The following is a 17,099-nucleotide window of genomic DNA, read 5'->3' as shown; positions in this document are numbered from 1 at the left end:
TTCTTTTGATTAAAAAGGCTATGTTTGAATGTGTTTGAATTTCATTTGATTCAAAAAGCTTTGTTTGAATATGTTTGACATTCATTTGATTCAATTAGCTTTGTTAAAATGTGTTTGACTTTCATTTAATTCACAAAAATTGGTTCGCATGTGTTTAACTTTCAATTGATTCAATTTGATTTGTTGAATGCATTTGACCTTCATTTGAATCAAAAAGCTTTGTTTGAATGTGTTGACTTACATTTGATTCAAAAAGCTATGTTTGAATGTGTTTGACTTTCATTTGATTTAAAATGCTTTGTTTGAATGTGTTTGACTTTCATTTGATTTAATTAACTTCATTAAATGCATTTGACTTTCATTCAATTCAAAAAAACTTGGTTAAATGTGTTTTACTCTTATTTGATTCAAAAAGCCTTGTTTGAATGTGTTTGACCTTCATTCAATTCAAAAGGCATTGTTTGAATGTGTTTGCTTTCATTTGATTAAAAAAACTTTATTTGAATGTGTTTGACTTTCTTTTCATTCAAAAAGCTTTGTTCGAATGTGTTTGACTTTCATTCAATTCAAAAAGCTTTGTTTTAATGTGTTTGACATTCATTTGATTCATAAAGCTTTGTTTGAATGTGTTTGACTTTCATTCGATTAAAAAAGCTTTGTTTGAATGTGTTTTACTTTCATTTGATTCAAAAAGCTTTGTTTGAATGTGTTTCACTTTCATTTGATTCAAAAATCTTTGGTTGAATGTGTTTGATTTTCATTTGATTCAAAAAGCTATGTTTGAATCTGTTTGACTTTCATTTGATTCAATTAGCTTCATTGAATGTATTTTACTTTCATTTGATTCAAAAATCTTTGTTTTAATGTGTTTGACTTCCATTTAAATAAAAAAGCTTTGTTTGAATGTTTTTTACTTTCATTTGATTTAAAAAGTTTTGTTTGAATGTGTTTGAATTTCATTCGATTTAAAATTCTTTGTTTAAATGCGTTTGACTTTCTTTTGATTTTAAAAAGCTTTGTTTGAATGGGTTTGACTTCCATTTGATTCAAAAAGCTTTGTTTTAATGTGTTTCACTTTTATTTCATTCAAAAAGCTTTGTTTGAATGTGTTTGACTTTCATTTGATTTTAAAAGATTTGTTTTGGGTTGGACTTTCATACAATTTAAAATGCTTTGTTTGAATGTGATTGACTTTTATTTGATTTAATTAGCTTCGTTGAAAACATTTGACTTTCATTCGATTCAAAAAGCTTTGTTTTAATGTGTTTGACTTTCATTTGATTCAAAAACCTTTGTTTGAATGTGTTTGACTTTCATTGAATTCAATAATATTTATTTAAATGCGTTTGACTTTCTTTTGATTCAAAAGGCTATGTTTAAGTCCGTTTGACCTTTTTTTTATTTAATTAGCTTCGTTGAATGTATTTACTTTTATTCGATTAAAAAATCTTTGTTTTAATGTGTTTGATATTTATTTGATTCAAAAAGCTTTGTTTGAATGTGTTTGATTTTTTTTTTTTGGTAAATAGGAAATTTTATTACCAAAAGAGAGAGTTACAACTTGCAAGAGCTAAGTTATAACAAGCACCAAACACCACAAGACCTAAAAGTACAGGCAAAACACCTTCCCAAAGCAGTTCCAGTAACTACCCTATCCACCTTATGGGAAGGGTTCTAGAGAGCCACAAGAACAAACTAGACTCAGTTTCCTAGCCACCATCTAGCGAAGGTTCTATGAACCAGGACCAGACAAGCCAAACAAAGCAGAAAGCAAGACAACCACCAAAACCAAAGGCAAAAGCCTGCAAACTACAGAAACAGAAACCTCCACCTAGACTCAGCTGCATTAACAGCAGGACTAGACAACATAGGCAATAACAACACAAAAGTTACAAATCAGACAACAACTAGAACAAAGCTGGACTCTAGATTGAAGAAAACCAGACAAAAACCAGCAAATCATAACAAAAACAATTTTTTATCAATATCCTTGCATCTGACAGCCACTTTAAACACTATATCCCTAAACACCATATCAGCGGGAAGACAGGTACTAGTGAACATCAGATTGTTCCTTTGAAGCCAGATAATATGGATAGCTTCAGCAAAACACATCAAATAAACTCTGCCCTTGCTGCTAGATCTCCTAGAATTCCTAAGAAGCCAATACTGCTCATACTGGAAATCTTGAGCTAATCTCTGAATCTTCAATAAGGCAAGAACTTGCTCCCAAATATCTCTAGAATATGGGCAAAGAAAAAACAAATGAGAAACATTCTCATTGCTATTCTGACAGAATAAGCAAGCAGGATCACAATTAACATTCCATTGGAACAATCTATCCTTAGTAACCAGCCTGTTCATCAAAGTTAGCCAAGTGATAAAAATGCTCTTAGGGGAAGCCGAATTATTACATATGATCCTTTTCCAACTTACCTTGGTAGCATGAGGTCTAATCTGAGCATAAATTTTAGAAATACAAACCTTCCCAGCATGCATATCCCTGCAACCTAAAATTTTCTTTAAAACCCAAGTGCATTTGCCAAGAACAGGAGAAGACCACAAATCTTTATTATGGAAGTAATAGATATGAACCCATTTAACCCACAGGTTGTCAGATTTATGAGCTAAATCCCAAAGGATCTTACAAATAGCTGCCTTATTCCAATCACCAAGAAGAGTGATATTCCAGCCACCATAGGTTTTAGGGAGAGCCATTTGACCCCACGAAATAGGAGCTTTCTTAGAGAAAACACTTTTACCAGTCCAAAGGAACACCCTAAACCTGGATTCAATTTCTCTAAGAATTTTCTTTGGAAGAATAAAGATCTGAGCCCAATAAGATTGAATACCAAAGAGGACACTCTTAATAAGCTGAAGTCTGCCAGCATAAGAGAAATGTCTAGTAGTCCAACTATCAATTCTAGCAGTAACCTTCTCAATTAAAGGCCTGCATTGAGCAATGGTCAGTTTCTTAGAAGATAAAGGGACACCAAGGTATTTAAAAGGGAGACTACCTTTGCTCACACCCAAAATATTCTGCAAAATATCTTTCTCATTCTTAGAAATGCTACTAAAATAAACCTTACTCTTATTGAGATTAGCAGAAAGACCAGAAGCACTAGAGAATTTCTGAAAAGTACCTAAGAGAAGCTAGACAGAAATAGAATCAGCTCTAGCAAACAATAACAGATCATCTGCAAACATCATGTGAGTGATTCCTAATTTCTCACACCTAGGATGAAAGTTGAAATAAGGATCCTGAGTCATTTCAACTAAACATCTAGAAAGGTATTCCATACACAAAGCAAAGAGAAAAGGGGGACATAGGATCACCTTGCCTCAAACCTTTCTGAGCAGGGAAAGGTTTACAGGGAAACCCATTCACCAAAATAGAATAAGAGACAGAGGAGACACAAGCCATAATCCAGTTAACCACATTGTTAGGGAAACTAGTTTCTTCCAAAACAGTCTTCAAGAAACTCTATTCAATAGAGTCATAAGCTTTCCTCAAATCAATCTTAAGCATACATCTAGGAGTGATAAACTTATGAGAGTACCCCTTAATGAGCTCAGTAGCAAGCAGAATATTATCCCCATTATGCTTCCTAGGAATAAAGCCAGCTTGAGCCTCACTAACAATAGTACCAATAACCTGAGCTATTATGTTAGTGAGGACCTTAGATATAAGTTTATAGACCATAGTACAGCAAGCTACGGGCCTAAATTCTTTGACATGGAAAGGGTGCTGAACTTTAGGAACCAAAATGACAATAGTGCAGCTCCACTGCTTAGCAATAACACCAAAACTGAAGAATTGAGTGATAGCAGCATAAATGTCATGCTTAATAAGATGCCAAGCTTTCTTGAAAAAGACAGCATTGAAGCCATCAATGCCAGGGGCCTTGTCATTACCAATACTAGCTAGAGCATAATCAATCTTAGCATGAGTAACAACATCAGAAAGAATCTCACTAGCATTTCTATCCAATTTTTTCCCGGCTCTCAAAGTATGAATATCAACAGCAGGGAGAGTAGAAGCTTTAGTACCTAAAAGGGTCTTATAGAACGCCACAATTTCATTCTCAATCAAAACAGGATCTTTCAAAAGAATATCAGATCAGTAAAAATAGAATCAATTCTATTTCTACTCTGCCTTTGCTTCATAACAGAAAAGAAATACTGGGAATTAGCATCACCTAACTTAATCTAGTCAACCCTTGATTTATGTTTATAAATGTTCTCCTGAATGTGCATCAAATGGTTAACCTGATCAATACCATCAGATTCCTGGGTTACAAAGAAGAATTAGAAATATCCAAAGCAAGCGTTTCCTGGATTTGGACTAAATTAGAATTAGCATGATCCACCTTCTCAGCAAAATTAACAAAATGCCTGGTGTTAAGGTGCTTAAGCCCCTGCTTAACAGTCTTAAGATTCTGCCACACATTAGTCATAGCAGTAGAAATAGTAACCTGCTTCCAACCAGTTTCAACTATAGAGCAAAAGTCTTTGTGATCAGCTAAGCAGTTCAGAAATCTAAAAGGTCTACCTCTCCTAGGAGCATGCTTACAGACTTCAATAAGAATAGGACTGTGATCAGATAAGAGAGGAGGAAGATAAGTAGCTTCAGCAGAGCCATAGGCAGAAAACCAAGCTTGATTCACCAATCCCCTATCAATCCTAGTAGCAGTTCTATCATCACCATGGCCTTTATTAGACCAAGAAAAGAAACAGACCTTACTCTTGATTTCACAAAGATCAAGAGACACAACAAACTCCTTAAAATGCCTAATCTCATAATCAGTACTAGGTTACCATTAAACCTATCACCATAATTAAGGACAGAGTTAAAATCACCAATAAGAAGCCAAGGAGCAGCAACAACAGTCAAGTTGCCAATATCAGTCAAAAGAGGAACTCTGTCATGAATAGAGTGTAAGCCATAAACAAAAGAACACACAATATGATGCTGCAGATCCTTAGAACAAATGTCAACATGGACAAACTGTTCACGAGAGTACAGAACACCCAAAGTAACTTTGTCATTCAACCAACCAATCCAAATTCTACCCTTGTGAGAACTAGAGTAGTTATAGTACCAGGACCAAGCAGGACCAAACTTTTTCTGCAGTTTAACACTATTTCCCACTTTGACTTTAGTTTTGAGAACACCAATCACATCTACAGACTGCTCAAACAGCAACTTCTTAACAAAAGTTACTTTATTAGGGTCATTAAGACCCCTTATATTCCAGGAAAGAATAATTATCCCCCTTGAGAGGGATTACCATCACCCTCGATAGGAATAACTTTAGCAATTTCATTTTCCAAGAGCACATAATAAGAGTTAGAGCTGCTAGGAATAGCTAACTAAACACCAGCCAAGAGGGGTCTAGATGTTTTACTCACCACCCTCCAATCATCATTAGAGTAGGCAGCAAAAGAAGTGTGAGAAGGAGTAATCAAGGGCTGGGGGTCAGTATTAGATTATTTTTTAGTGTCCTGATCAGGGTTAGAAGAAGGGAAAGATACAGGTGTTGGGACAGTAGCAGCCACAGGGGAACATAATGCTTTTGAGCCCAGACCTTCTATTGTTTAGGTTGAGCTTTCATACCCTTCAGAGCCTTATGTTTAGGAGCAACCTTTAGCTTAGGAGCATCACAATTATGTCCCACTTTGTTACATTTCTTACAGAATGGAGGAGACCATTCAAAGAGAATCTTAAGCTCAAGAATCTCACCCAAAGGACTTTCAACAGTCACAGAGTTGGGGAGGGGCTTAGTAATATCAACTTCAATGAGCATTCTAGCAAAAGATACTCTAAGCTGTCTAGTGGTACACTCATCAGCATACAAAGGAACACCAATCAAGCTACCAATTCTACTCATACTATCTGAGCCTTAGCAATTCAAAGGCAGATTTGGTAATCTAACCCACAAAGGGACAATCCTAAGTATCTCAGCTTGAAAATTGAATTTGTCACTCCATTGTTAAACAATAGCAGGCTTATTATTAAACATGTGAGGTTCATAACATAGAACAACATTCTTATCATCATTTAAACACAGGTTAATTATGAAATAGCCATCATCATGCCAGAAAATCTCAGGCTTAGCAAAATTACTCTAATTTTGAGCAATGAATTTATGAACAGCAGAAATTGTAGGATATAATCCAACAACATAGAAGATAATTGCATTACACCATTTAGAGTTACCTGCTGCAATTTCAGCTGCCTGGATTTAAACTACAAGTTTGCCACTCTTTAGAATAGGCGTCACAAAGTTCAGAGCCGCCCCTTTAGCAGTTAGCTTACCTCGTAGCAGAGACAACCAATTCTCAAAATTCTTACTTTGTTTAGCTGAACTAGGTTGTTTAGGGTGATCAGCAGAATCAGAAATAACCGGAATAGTATCATTTGGTTGCTCAGCCGTAGAGTTAAGTAATGGAACAGTACCCAGCAAAACCTTAGTTACTGTTCCATTGGATTTCTGCAAATTTGAGGTAGAAAAGGATTCCTCAAGAATCTTCAATTTAGCCTTAGTGATCTTCCCTCCAGATGGATAAACAAGATGAGCTGGTAGGGAAACCAACTCTAGGTCATCTTCAACCTCAGGAATTACACTAGGGGTCACATTCAGATTCTTCAATCGATTAATATTAGCAAGAGTCAGAGATCCAAAAGTAGGAGACCGAGGAAGGGGAGTAGCTTGTTTCTTCTTTTGAGCCATGGAGATCAGAACTGAGTGAGAAACCAACTTTAGATCAAAACCACCATGCAAATCAACCACAAAACCAGAGCTTCTCTCTCTAATTTTCTCTCTCTATAATTCTAGGTAGATGGGCCTAATGTGTTTTGAATGTGTTTGACTTTCATTTGATACAAAAAGCTTTGTTTGAATGTGTTTGACTTTCATTCGATTCAAAATTCTTTGTTTAAATGTGTTTGACTTTCTTTTGATTCAAAAAGCTATGTTTGAATGTGTTTGACTTACATTCGATTCAAAAAGCTTTGTTTTAATGTGTTGGACTTTCATTTGATTCATAAAGCTTTGTTTTAATGTGTTTGACTTTCATTTGATTAAATTAGCTTTCTTGAATGCAATAGACTTTAATTTGATTCAAAAATTTTTTTTTTAATGTGTTTGACTTTCATTTAATTCAAAACGCTTTGTTTTAATGTGTTGGACTTTCATTTAATTCAAAAAGCTTTGTTCGCATATGTTTAACTTAGAATTGTATCAATTATATTCGTTGAATGCATTTGACCTTCATTTGATTAAAAAAGCATTGTTTGAATGTTTTTGCTTTCATTTGATATAAAAAGCTTTGTTTGAATGTGTTAGACTTTCTTTTAATTCAAAAAGCTTTGTTTGAATGTGTTTGACTTTCATTCGATTAAAAAAGCTTTGTTTTTATGTGTTTGACTTTCATTTGATTCATAAAGCTTTGTTTGAATGTGTTTGACATTCATTCGATTCGAAAAGATTTATTTGAATGTGTTTTACTTTCATTTAATTCGAAAACCTTTGTTTGAATGTGTTTAACTTTCACTTGATTCAAAAATCTTTCGTTGAAAGTGTTTGATTTTTCTTTGATTCAAAAAGCTATGTTTGAATTTGTTTCACTTTTATTTTATTTAATTAGCTTCGTTTAATGTATTTGACTTTCATTCGATTAAAAAATCTTTGTTTTAATATGTTTGACTTTCGTTTAAATCAAAAAGCTTTGTTTAATTGTGTTTTACTTTCATTTGATTTAAAAAGCTTTGTTTGAATGTATTTGAATTTAATTCGATTTAAAAATCTTTGTTTAAATGCGCTTGACTTTCTTTTGATTCAAAAAAGCTTTGTTTGAATGTGTTTGACTTTCTTTCGATTTAAAAAGCTTTGTTTTAATATGTTTGACTTTTATTTGATTCATCAAGCTTTGTTTGAATGTGTTTAATTTTCTTTTGATTAAATTAGCTTTGTTAGAATGTGTTTAACTTTCATTTAATTCAAAAAGCTTTGTTCGTATGTGTTTGACTTTCAATGGATTCAATTTGATTTGTTGAATGCATTTGACCTTCATTTGATTCAAAAAGCTTTGTTTAAATGTGTTTCACTTACATTTGATTCAAAAAGCTATGTTTGAATGTGTTTGACTTTCATTTTATTTAAAATGCTTTGTTTGAATGTGTTTTACTTTCATTTGATTTAATTAACTTTATTAAATGCATTTGACTTTCATTCAGTTCAAAAAACTTTGTTTAAATGTGTTTTACTCTCATTTGATTCAAAAAGCCTTGTTTGAATGTGTTTGACCTTCATTTGATTCAAAAAACATTGTTTGAATGTGTTTGCTTTCATTTGATTCAAAAAACCTTGTTTGAATGTGTTTGACTTTCTTTTTATTCAAAAAGTTTTGTTCGAATGTGTTTGACTTTCAATCGATTCAAAAAGCTTTGTTTGAATGTTTTTTACTTTCATTTGATTCAAAAAGCTCTGTTTGAATGTGTTTTGACTTTCATTCGATTCAAAATCTTTTTTTTTTTTGGAAAATATGAAATTTTTATTACGAAAAGGAAAAGTTACAACTTACAAGAGCTAAGTTATAACAAACACCAAACCCCACAAGACTTGAAAAACAGGCCAACCAACCACCAAACAGTTCAAGCTCAATCTCCTGCCACCTTCTAGGAAGGGTTCAAGAGAAAGAGACAAGAACAGCCTGAGCTCAAGCTTCCAGCCACCTTCTCGGAAGGGTTCTGGAAACCAGGCCCAGGAAAACAAAAACAAACACAATTAACACCAACCCTGCAAAATGTATAAAAGAAAAACCCCCCACCTAGACTCAGCTGCAAAAGCAACACGACTAGGCATAAAGAGGTAATACAACAACTCAGAGAATACATCCAAGCTAAGCACCAGAAAAGACAAAACAAAATTGCAATGTGCTGACTAAAAAAGAAACCAGCAGTAGTAGCAGATCAGGAATACCAGCAGCAGACCAGTAACACCAACTGCCACAACTAGCTGCAACAGGACTAAAACCAGAACAACAAACAGCAACAGCAAATCAACAGCAGCAGCGCCTGAAAAACACAATTGCAACTGACAATCAGAACAGCAACAGCAAAACAGCAGCAGCGCCTGACAAACAGACCAGGCTGCAGCATACAGAAACAGCTGCAACAGAGCCACCTGAATCAGCAACTGCAGACACAACACCAGCCTGCCAGAACAACAACTGCAGAAACAACAACCAGCTATTACAGGCTTCATAAATCAGATCAGCAACATCCAACTTGTTGACCAGAACATCAACAGAATTCAGCAACAGCAACATCGAAACAGAACATAATAGCAGTAGACTATGCTACTGCAGACTTCAACACAGCACCAGCAGCCTGAAACCAAAACAAAGCACCAGCAAACCTGCAGCTCCCTAATAAAACCAACTAAGCAGAAAATTACACAATCAAGTATTTGCTTCCCGCTAGGATTCTACAAGCTGAATGAAAGATAATATCCCTAACTAGGACATCAACAGGCTTGCAACAACTAGAAAACAAAACTGCATTCCTCTGTATCCAAATACCATAGACTGTTTCAGTGAAGGCAACTTGGATCACTTTGTTTTTCATTCTGGAACTTCTGCAGATTTTCTTCAACCATTCAATCTCATCATCAAACTGCTGAACAGGCTTGGAAACATGTAAAATACTCAACACCTTGTTCCAAACCTGTCTAGAGTACTCACAATCAAAGAATAAGTGTTGAACACTTTCATTACTATTCAAGCAAAAGAAACACCTTGGATCACAAGAGATGTGCCATTGTAGCAACCTATCCTTAGTGACAAGCCTATCCCATAAAGCTAGTCACAAGATAAATACACTTTTAGGAGTCGCCAAGTTATGACAAATGACCCTCTTTCAAGGAACCTTAGGGACTTGAGGCCTAATAGCAGCATAAAGCTTCTTGATTTTCATCTTATTGCCCTGTATGAAACCATCCCACCCCCCTTGATCATTCATAATATCTCTACAACTCAGAATTTTCTTCAAAAACCAAGAGCATTTAGCAGGGGTAGGAGTGGTCCAACAATATTTATGCTTGAAATAATAGATTTGGACCCACTTAACCCAATGATTATCAGCCTTGTGAGCAATATCCCAAAGTAACTTAGTAACAGCTGCCTTATTCCACTCAGGGAGAGAAAGCAAGTTCCAGCCACCACAGACTTTAGGAAGACAGACATAGTTCCAAGCAACCAAAGATTTCTTAGCAGGAGCAGAGGATCTAGTCCAAAGAAAGCATCTGAATCTAGCCTCAATCTCTTTCAGAATTTTCTTTGGCAAGACAAAGATTTGAGCCCAATATGTCTGAATACCAAACAACACACTCTTAACCAACTGGAGCCTCCCAGCATAGGACAAGTGTTTAGCCATCCACCCTTGAATTCTAGCAGTCACTTTCTCCACCAAAGGCCTACACTGAGTAATTGTAAGCTTCTTAGAAGAGAGAGCGACCCCAAGATATCTAAATGGAATAGAACCTTGAGAAACAACAAGAAGTTCTCTCAGCTCTGTTTGAACTTCAACAGGAACTCCCCCAAAGTAAACTTCACTTTTATCAAGATTAGCAAAAAGCCCTGAAGCACCAGAAAATTTCAAGAAAGCTTGGAAGAGAAGCTTAACAGAAACACTATCAGCTCTAGAAAACATCAACAGATCATCAGCAAACATCATATGAGTTAGGTTAAACTTTTCACATCTAGGATGAAAGTTAAAATCAGGAGTTAACCTAAGCTCATCAAGGCATCTGGAAAGGTATTCCATACCAATAGCAAAAAGAAAGGGAGACATAGGATCACCTTGTCTTAAACCTTTCTTAGCTTCAAAAGGAGGGGCAGGGAAACCATTGATAAGAACAGAATAAGAGACAGAAGTAAGACAGGTCCAGATCTAATTAATAAATCTCTGAGGAAAACCAAGCTCCTGCATAACAGTAATCAAGAAACCCCACTCAACTGAATTATAGGCTTTCTTCAGATCCACCTTAACCATGCACCTAGGTGAAATAAATTTGTGATCATAGCCTTTGATCAACTCAGTTGCAAGAAGGATATTGTCACCAATGTGCTTGCCTGGAATGAAACCTACTTGAGCATCATCAATGACCTCACCAATGATAGCAGCAAGTCTAGCAGTTATGACCTTAGAAATGAGCTTATAAACCACATTGCAATAAGCTATAGGTCTAAAATCTTAACATGGGAAGCATTAGGGATTTTAGGAACAAGAGTGATAGTTGTGCAATTCCATTGCTTAGGCAAGGTCCCTTTAGTAAAGAAATCAATAACACTAGCATAAATATCATCTTTCACAATATGCCAAGCTCTCTTAAAGAAAAAGGAGTTAAAGCCATCAATACCAGGAGCTTTAGTGCTATCAATTCCCTTAAGAGCAGCATCAATTTCAGCATGAGAGACAGGCTGAATGAGATAGCTCTGAGCAACAGAGCTAAGCTGTTTACCCCTCCTCATAGTAACAAGATCAACAGCAGGAAGCCAAGGAGCCTGAGTCCCTAAAAGAGACTTAAAGAAGGAGATAATTTAATGTAAAATAGCATCCGGATCCTTAAGCAAAACCTGGTTAGAGTCAAAGAAGGAGTCAATTCTGTTCCTTGCTTGTCTATTCTTCATCACTAAGAAAAAATAATGAGAATTGCCATCTCCAAGCTTAATCCAGTTGATCCTAGACTTTTGTTTGAAGATGCTTTCTTGAATATCATTCCATTGTTTGACAACCTTAATAGCATCAGATTCTTTAACATATAAATCCAAATCATCAGGATTCTGAGCCCTTAAGTTCTGAATTCCAGCAAGCTCAACATTAGCTTGATCAATCTTCTCCTCAATGTTGCCAAACTGCTTGCTATTAAGAGACTTGATACTAGACTTCACAGAATTAAGCTTCTGCCGAACAGAGCCACCAGAACACCAAGCCTGAGAAACAGTATCAAGGAAATCAGGATGATCAGCAATAAAATTTAGAAACCTGAAAGGTCTACCTCTCCCAGCAGGTTCAGGACAAATATCCAACAGAAGTGGACTGTGATCAGATAAAGAAGGGGGAAGATAGACAGTCTCAACATGCCCATGAGAGGCCAGCCAAGCTTGGTTACCAAAGACTCTATCAATCCTAGAAAGAGTTCTAGGACCAGTGTGAGCCTTATTTGACCAAGAGTAAAAAGCTCCTTTGCTCTTAACATCAGTGAGGTCCAAATCATCAACCAAACTCTGGAAATCTCTAGTCTCATAATCAGTGACATCAGTACCATGAAGCCTGTCTGAAGTATGAAGAGCAGAGTTAATATCACCAGCACAGAGCCATGGAGAATGATGAATAGAGATGTTCCTAATTCCTTCCCACATAGGAAGCCTATCATGAATAGAGTGAAGCCCATAGACAACAATGAGATGAATTTGAGTAGAAAGATCCTTAGAAAGGACACTACAATGAATAAACTGCTCATGAATCTTCAAGACATTGACAGTTACTCTATCTGCATTCCAACCTAGCCAAATCCTCCCTTTAGGAGAATGATCATAATTACACATCCAAAGCCAAGAAGAGCCAAACTTCTTCTGGTAAGTGAGAACATTTTTTTATTTGACTTTTGTTTCAAGAAGGCCAATAACATCAACTGAATGAGAATGAAGCGACCTCCTTACAGAGGCAACTTTGCCAGGGTCATTCAGGCCCCTAACATTCCAGATAAAGTAAATCATGACACCAAAGGGGGATTAACCTCACCCCCGCTTTGATTTATAGTGAAACCACCTGCACCATCCATTTCATTTGCAAATAAAGCAACAAAAGTATTAGAGGTAGAAGCAGGCTGATTAACCCTAGTTTGCTGACTTTTTGTCTTCCTTCCAACTATTCTCCACCCCTCATCTGAGTTTTGAGAAGTATGAACATGTGGAGTGATAATAGATTGCCCATGAACAGAAGCATCAACATCAACAACAGGAGCAGGAGCTTGACAAGGCTTAGCAACCCAGACTTGCTGCACTTTAGGAGCTGCAGTTACTAACTGCTTGGGAGCAGCAGTTACTGAATGCTTAGGAGCTGATGGCACTTTGATAGAAAAATCATGGCCCACTTTATTTCACTTAGAGCAAAAGGGTGGAGTCCATTCATAAACTACCTTAAGTTCCAGAGTTTCCTTCGAGGGGCTTTCCACAAATACAGATTTAGGCAATGGCTTGGTAACATCAATTTCTATTAAAACTCTAGCAAAGGAAACTCTTAGTTGTCTTGTAGTACATTCATCAGAACAAATTGGTATACCAGGCAAACTACCAATACGACTAAGAGTTTCAGGACCCCAGCAATTTAAAGGTAGGTTTGGGAACTTAACCCATAATGGAACAGTTCTCAAAATCTCAGCACCAAAATCAAATTTAGGACTCCAAGGTTTAATGATTGCTGGTTTTCCCATGAACATATGCGGACCAGAGCAAAGAATAGTATCCTTATCACTAACTGAGCAACAATTAATGATAAAATACCCATCGTCATGCCAAAAAAATGTCTAGTTTTTACACATCATGCCATTGTTGAACTATGAAACGATGAACAGCAGCAATATTAGGATAATGACCAACAACATAGAAAACTAAAGTATTAGACCATTTCCTATTACCTTCCAAAAGTTCAGAATCCTGAAGCTGAGCCACCTGCTTCCGATTCTGAACCACCGGAGCAACAAAGAACAGGGGAGCTCCCTTAGCAGCCAACTTCCCAGAGAATGAGCTTCGATCTTCACCATCCTTGTGTAAATTTTGTTCCGGGGGAGGTACAGAGTGAGAATCAAGAACAACTGGCTCAGATCGATGAGCAGCAGCTCCAGCATCCAATGGAACAGTAAACCCAGAAACCCTAGGTACTGTTTTATTGGAATTCGAAGATGCTGGTCTAGAAATGGCTTCAGCAAATAGAGCAATAGTTTCAGCATCACTCCGGGGAATAGAACCACAAGACGGATTGACCAGTGCCGGCACCGGAGTGACAAGCTCATCCACCTTCTGAATCGGGCTTGGAACAAAAGTTGTACCTGAGTTTCGCAATTTATGCAAGATTGCATCAGTAGAACTCCTATGCTGTACTAATTGAGGTGTAGAATTGTTCTGCTTCTTCTTCTTAGCCATCGAAGATCAAGATTGATGAAGAAACCGATCAAAATCGATTAACCATGGAGAAGAGGGAGAAGAGAGAAAGTCAACGAAAGTCAAACCTCTACAAAGAGATTGTCTTTGATTAAAAAATCTTTGTTTGAATGCATTTAACTTTCTTTTGATTCAAAATGCTATGTTTAAATGTGTTTGACTTTCATTCAATTCAAAAAGCTTTGTTTTAATGTGTTTGACTTTCATTTGATTCATTAAGCTTTGTTTGAATGTTTGTTTGACTTTCATTTGATTAAATTAGCTTTCTTAAATGCATTAGACTTTAACTCGATTCAAAAAGATTTTTTTGAATGTGTTTGACTTTCATTTAATTCAAAACGCTTTATTTTAATGTGTTGTACTTTCATTTAATTCAAAAAGCTTTGTTCGCATGTGTTTGACTTTCAATTAATTCTTTTTTTTTTTTTTGTTTTTTGGTAAGTAAGCAAGTATATTTCTAACAAAAAAACTGTACAAATGTACAAATTTTACAAGCCTAAAATAGGCACCTCCAAAGCTACACAGGCCTAACACAAAGGCCAGCCCACCCCAAGCCTTAAACTCCTTAGTTGCCACCTTCTAGGAAGGGTTCAACTAAGAGAGAGTAAAGCAAAACCTGATCAGAAGAAAATAAAAAGAAAACCACAAAAGAAACAACACAGCAACACACAAAACAGAAACTAATTTGGGATGCTGCTACATAACTCCTGAATCCACTTGCACTGCAATCTGCTCCATTTCTCGTTTATAAGCTGTTTGACTCTGTCCATGCTCACCCTACCAATACCCTTACACAAGCTTAAAGGGTGAATAACAGCTTTCTGCCAGAATGCAGTGTTCCTAGAAAACCAGATATGATAAACAACACAAGCCAGAACTGTCAGGACCATCTTCTGCTTCACCTTATCTTTCACTGCTCTGAGCCAATTCTTCCAAACCTCATCAATGCAGAAGTTCTGAATTGGAATATGGAGCCAATGAGCAATTCTCAGCATACACTCTTGACTGTATCTACAATTAAAGAACAGATGTTGTCTGTCCTCAATACTAGCACCACACATCAAACAACTATCTTCAGCACAAGCATCATATTTCCAGAGCTTCTCTCTTGTTCTGAGTCTATCAGGCATAGCAAGCCAAAAGATGAATGAATGCTTGGGGATATTGAACTTATTCCAAACCCATTTACACCAATCCACCTTTGTTCCAGCTCCCTACAGCCACTTGTAGCACTCAGAAATTCTATAGTTGCCATTCATCCAGCTATTTTGCTCAAAACCTTCTTTTAGCTGGTCCTTGACTGCACATAATCTCCTCTAAGCCCATCCTGCAGATCTCTTAGGACTATAATTCCACCAGTCTTGTTCTTTAATGTACACAGCATGAACCCATTTCACCCAAAGAGAATCCTCTTTCTTAGCTATTTTCCACACATACCTCCCCAAAGCTGCCCTGTTCCACATCCCACAATCTCTAATTCCTAAGCCACCATCAGCTTTGCTTTTGCAGACCAAATCCCAAGCAATAGGGGGAGCCTTAGACAAAACAGTATCTCCACACCAAAGAAAAGCTCTGCACAACTGAGTAATCCTCAAGATGACTGACTTAGGTAACAGCACACACTGAGCCCAATAAGTGTGTAAACTAATCAGTACAGGGTTCACCAGCACAACTCTTGCAATATAAGACAGGTTTCTGCTAGACCAGCAGGTTATTCTAGTCAGCATCTTATCAACTATAGCATCAAAGTATGAGACTCTCAAGTATTTAGCATTCAGAGGGATACCAAGATATTTGAAAGGAGTTTCTTCTATAACAAAACCAGACTCAGGCACAATTTCCTACTGCATTTCAGACTGCACACTCCCAAAGTAGATAGCAGATTTATAAGCATTAGCCTGTAATCCAGAACAACCCTAAAAATCTTTCAAAGCCCTTACAAGAAGGGAGACAGACTTCTTATCAGCATAGGAGAATAACCTCAAATCATCAGCAAAAATTAGGTGATTTAATCTTAAAGATTTGCATCTTTGGTGGAATCTAAAGCCTCTCTTTGCACCCACTTTTTTAAGCAGTCTTGAAAGGTACTCCATCACAATGACAAACACTAAAGGTGACATAGGATCACCTTGCCTAATTCCTTTCTTGCCTTTAAAAAAACCATTCAGCCCACCATTAATCATAATAGAGAAAGAAGGGGAAGTAACACACTCCATGACCCAAGATATGAATTTACTTGGGAAGTTCAAAGCCTGCAACATATCATGGATAAAGGACCAGTGCACAGAATCATATGCTTTCCTCAAATCCACCTTAATAGTACATCTAGGAGACTTTCTCTTATTATTGTACTCTTTTAACATATCCTGGCACACTAAAATGTTGTCCAGAATAGATCTTCCAGCAATAAAAGCACTTTGATTCTCACTAATCAAGCCAAGCAACACCTCTTTGAGTCTTTCACATAGCATCTTAGAAATGATCTTGTACAGCACATTACAGCATGCAATTGGTCTAAACTGAGTAACTTTAGTAGCATTGTCTAATTTAGGTACCAGAGTCAAAGTAGTTGCTTTCACATGTTTCAGCAGCTTACCATGCTCAAAGAATCCCAAAACTGCCTTACACACCTCATTCTTCACCACTCCCCCAGCATTCTTAAAGAATTTGCTGGAGAAACCATCAGGACCAGGTGCCTTGTCATCCTCAATACTCCAAACAGCATTTCTCACATCATCCTCAGTAAACACTCTGCAAATACTCAGATGTTGCTCATCATTCACAATAGGACCAGCATCTATAACAGGTTGATGGACTTGTCTAGAAGGGGTCCCACCAGTGCCTAATAACTCTTTATAGAAACTAATAAAAGC

At 36.6% G+C, this 17,099-nt stretch overlaps 1 protein-coding gene across 1 annotated transcript; it reads right to left on the bottom strand.

Annotated features, from left to right (window-relative positions):
* Positions 1-14,906: 14,906 nt before the first annotated feature.
* LOC145636871 (uncharacterized) lies at positions 14,907-15,356 on the bottom strand. The gene has a single exon (XM_081688409.1). It carries the CDS (start codon positions 15,354-15,356, stop codon positions 14,907-14,909), a length of 450 nt encoding a protein of 149 aa, XP_081544535.1.
* Positions 15,357-17,099: the final 1,743 nt, after the last annotated feature.

Source organism: Chenopodium album, chromosome 6 (genome assembly GCF_948465745.1).
Source record: "Chenopodium album chromosome 6, dcCheAlbu1.1, whole genome shotgun sequence".
Classification (NCBI taxonomy): domain Eukaryota; kingdom Viridiplantae; phylum Streptophyta; class Magnoliopsida; order Caryophyllales; family Amaranthaceae; genus Chenopodium; species Chenopodium album.
This window is presented reverse-complemented; position numbering and strand designations above follow the sequence as displayed.

What these genes read in the sequence shown, in the direction of transcription:
- LOC145636871 (XM_081688409.1), bottom strand. Translation starts at nt 15,356, where the DNA reads ATGCCTGATAGACTCAGAACAAGAGAGAAGCTCTGGAAATATGATGCT.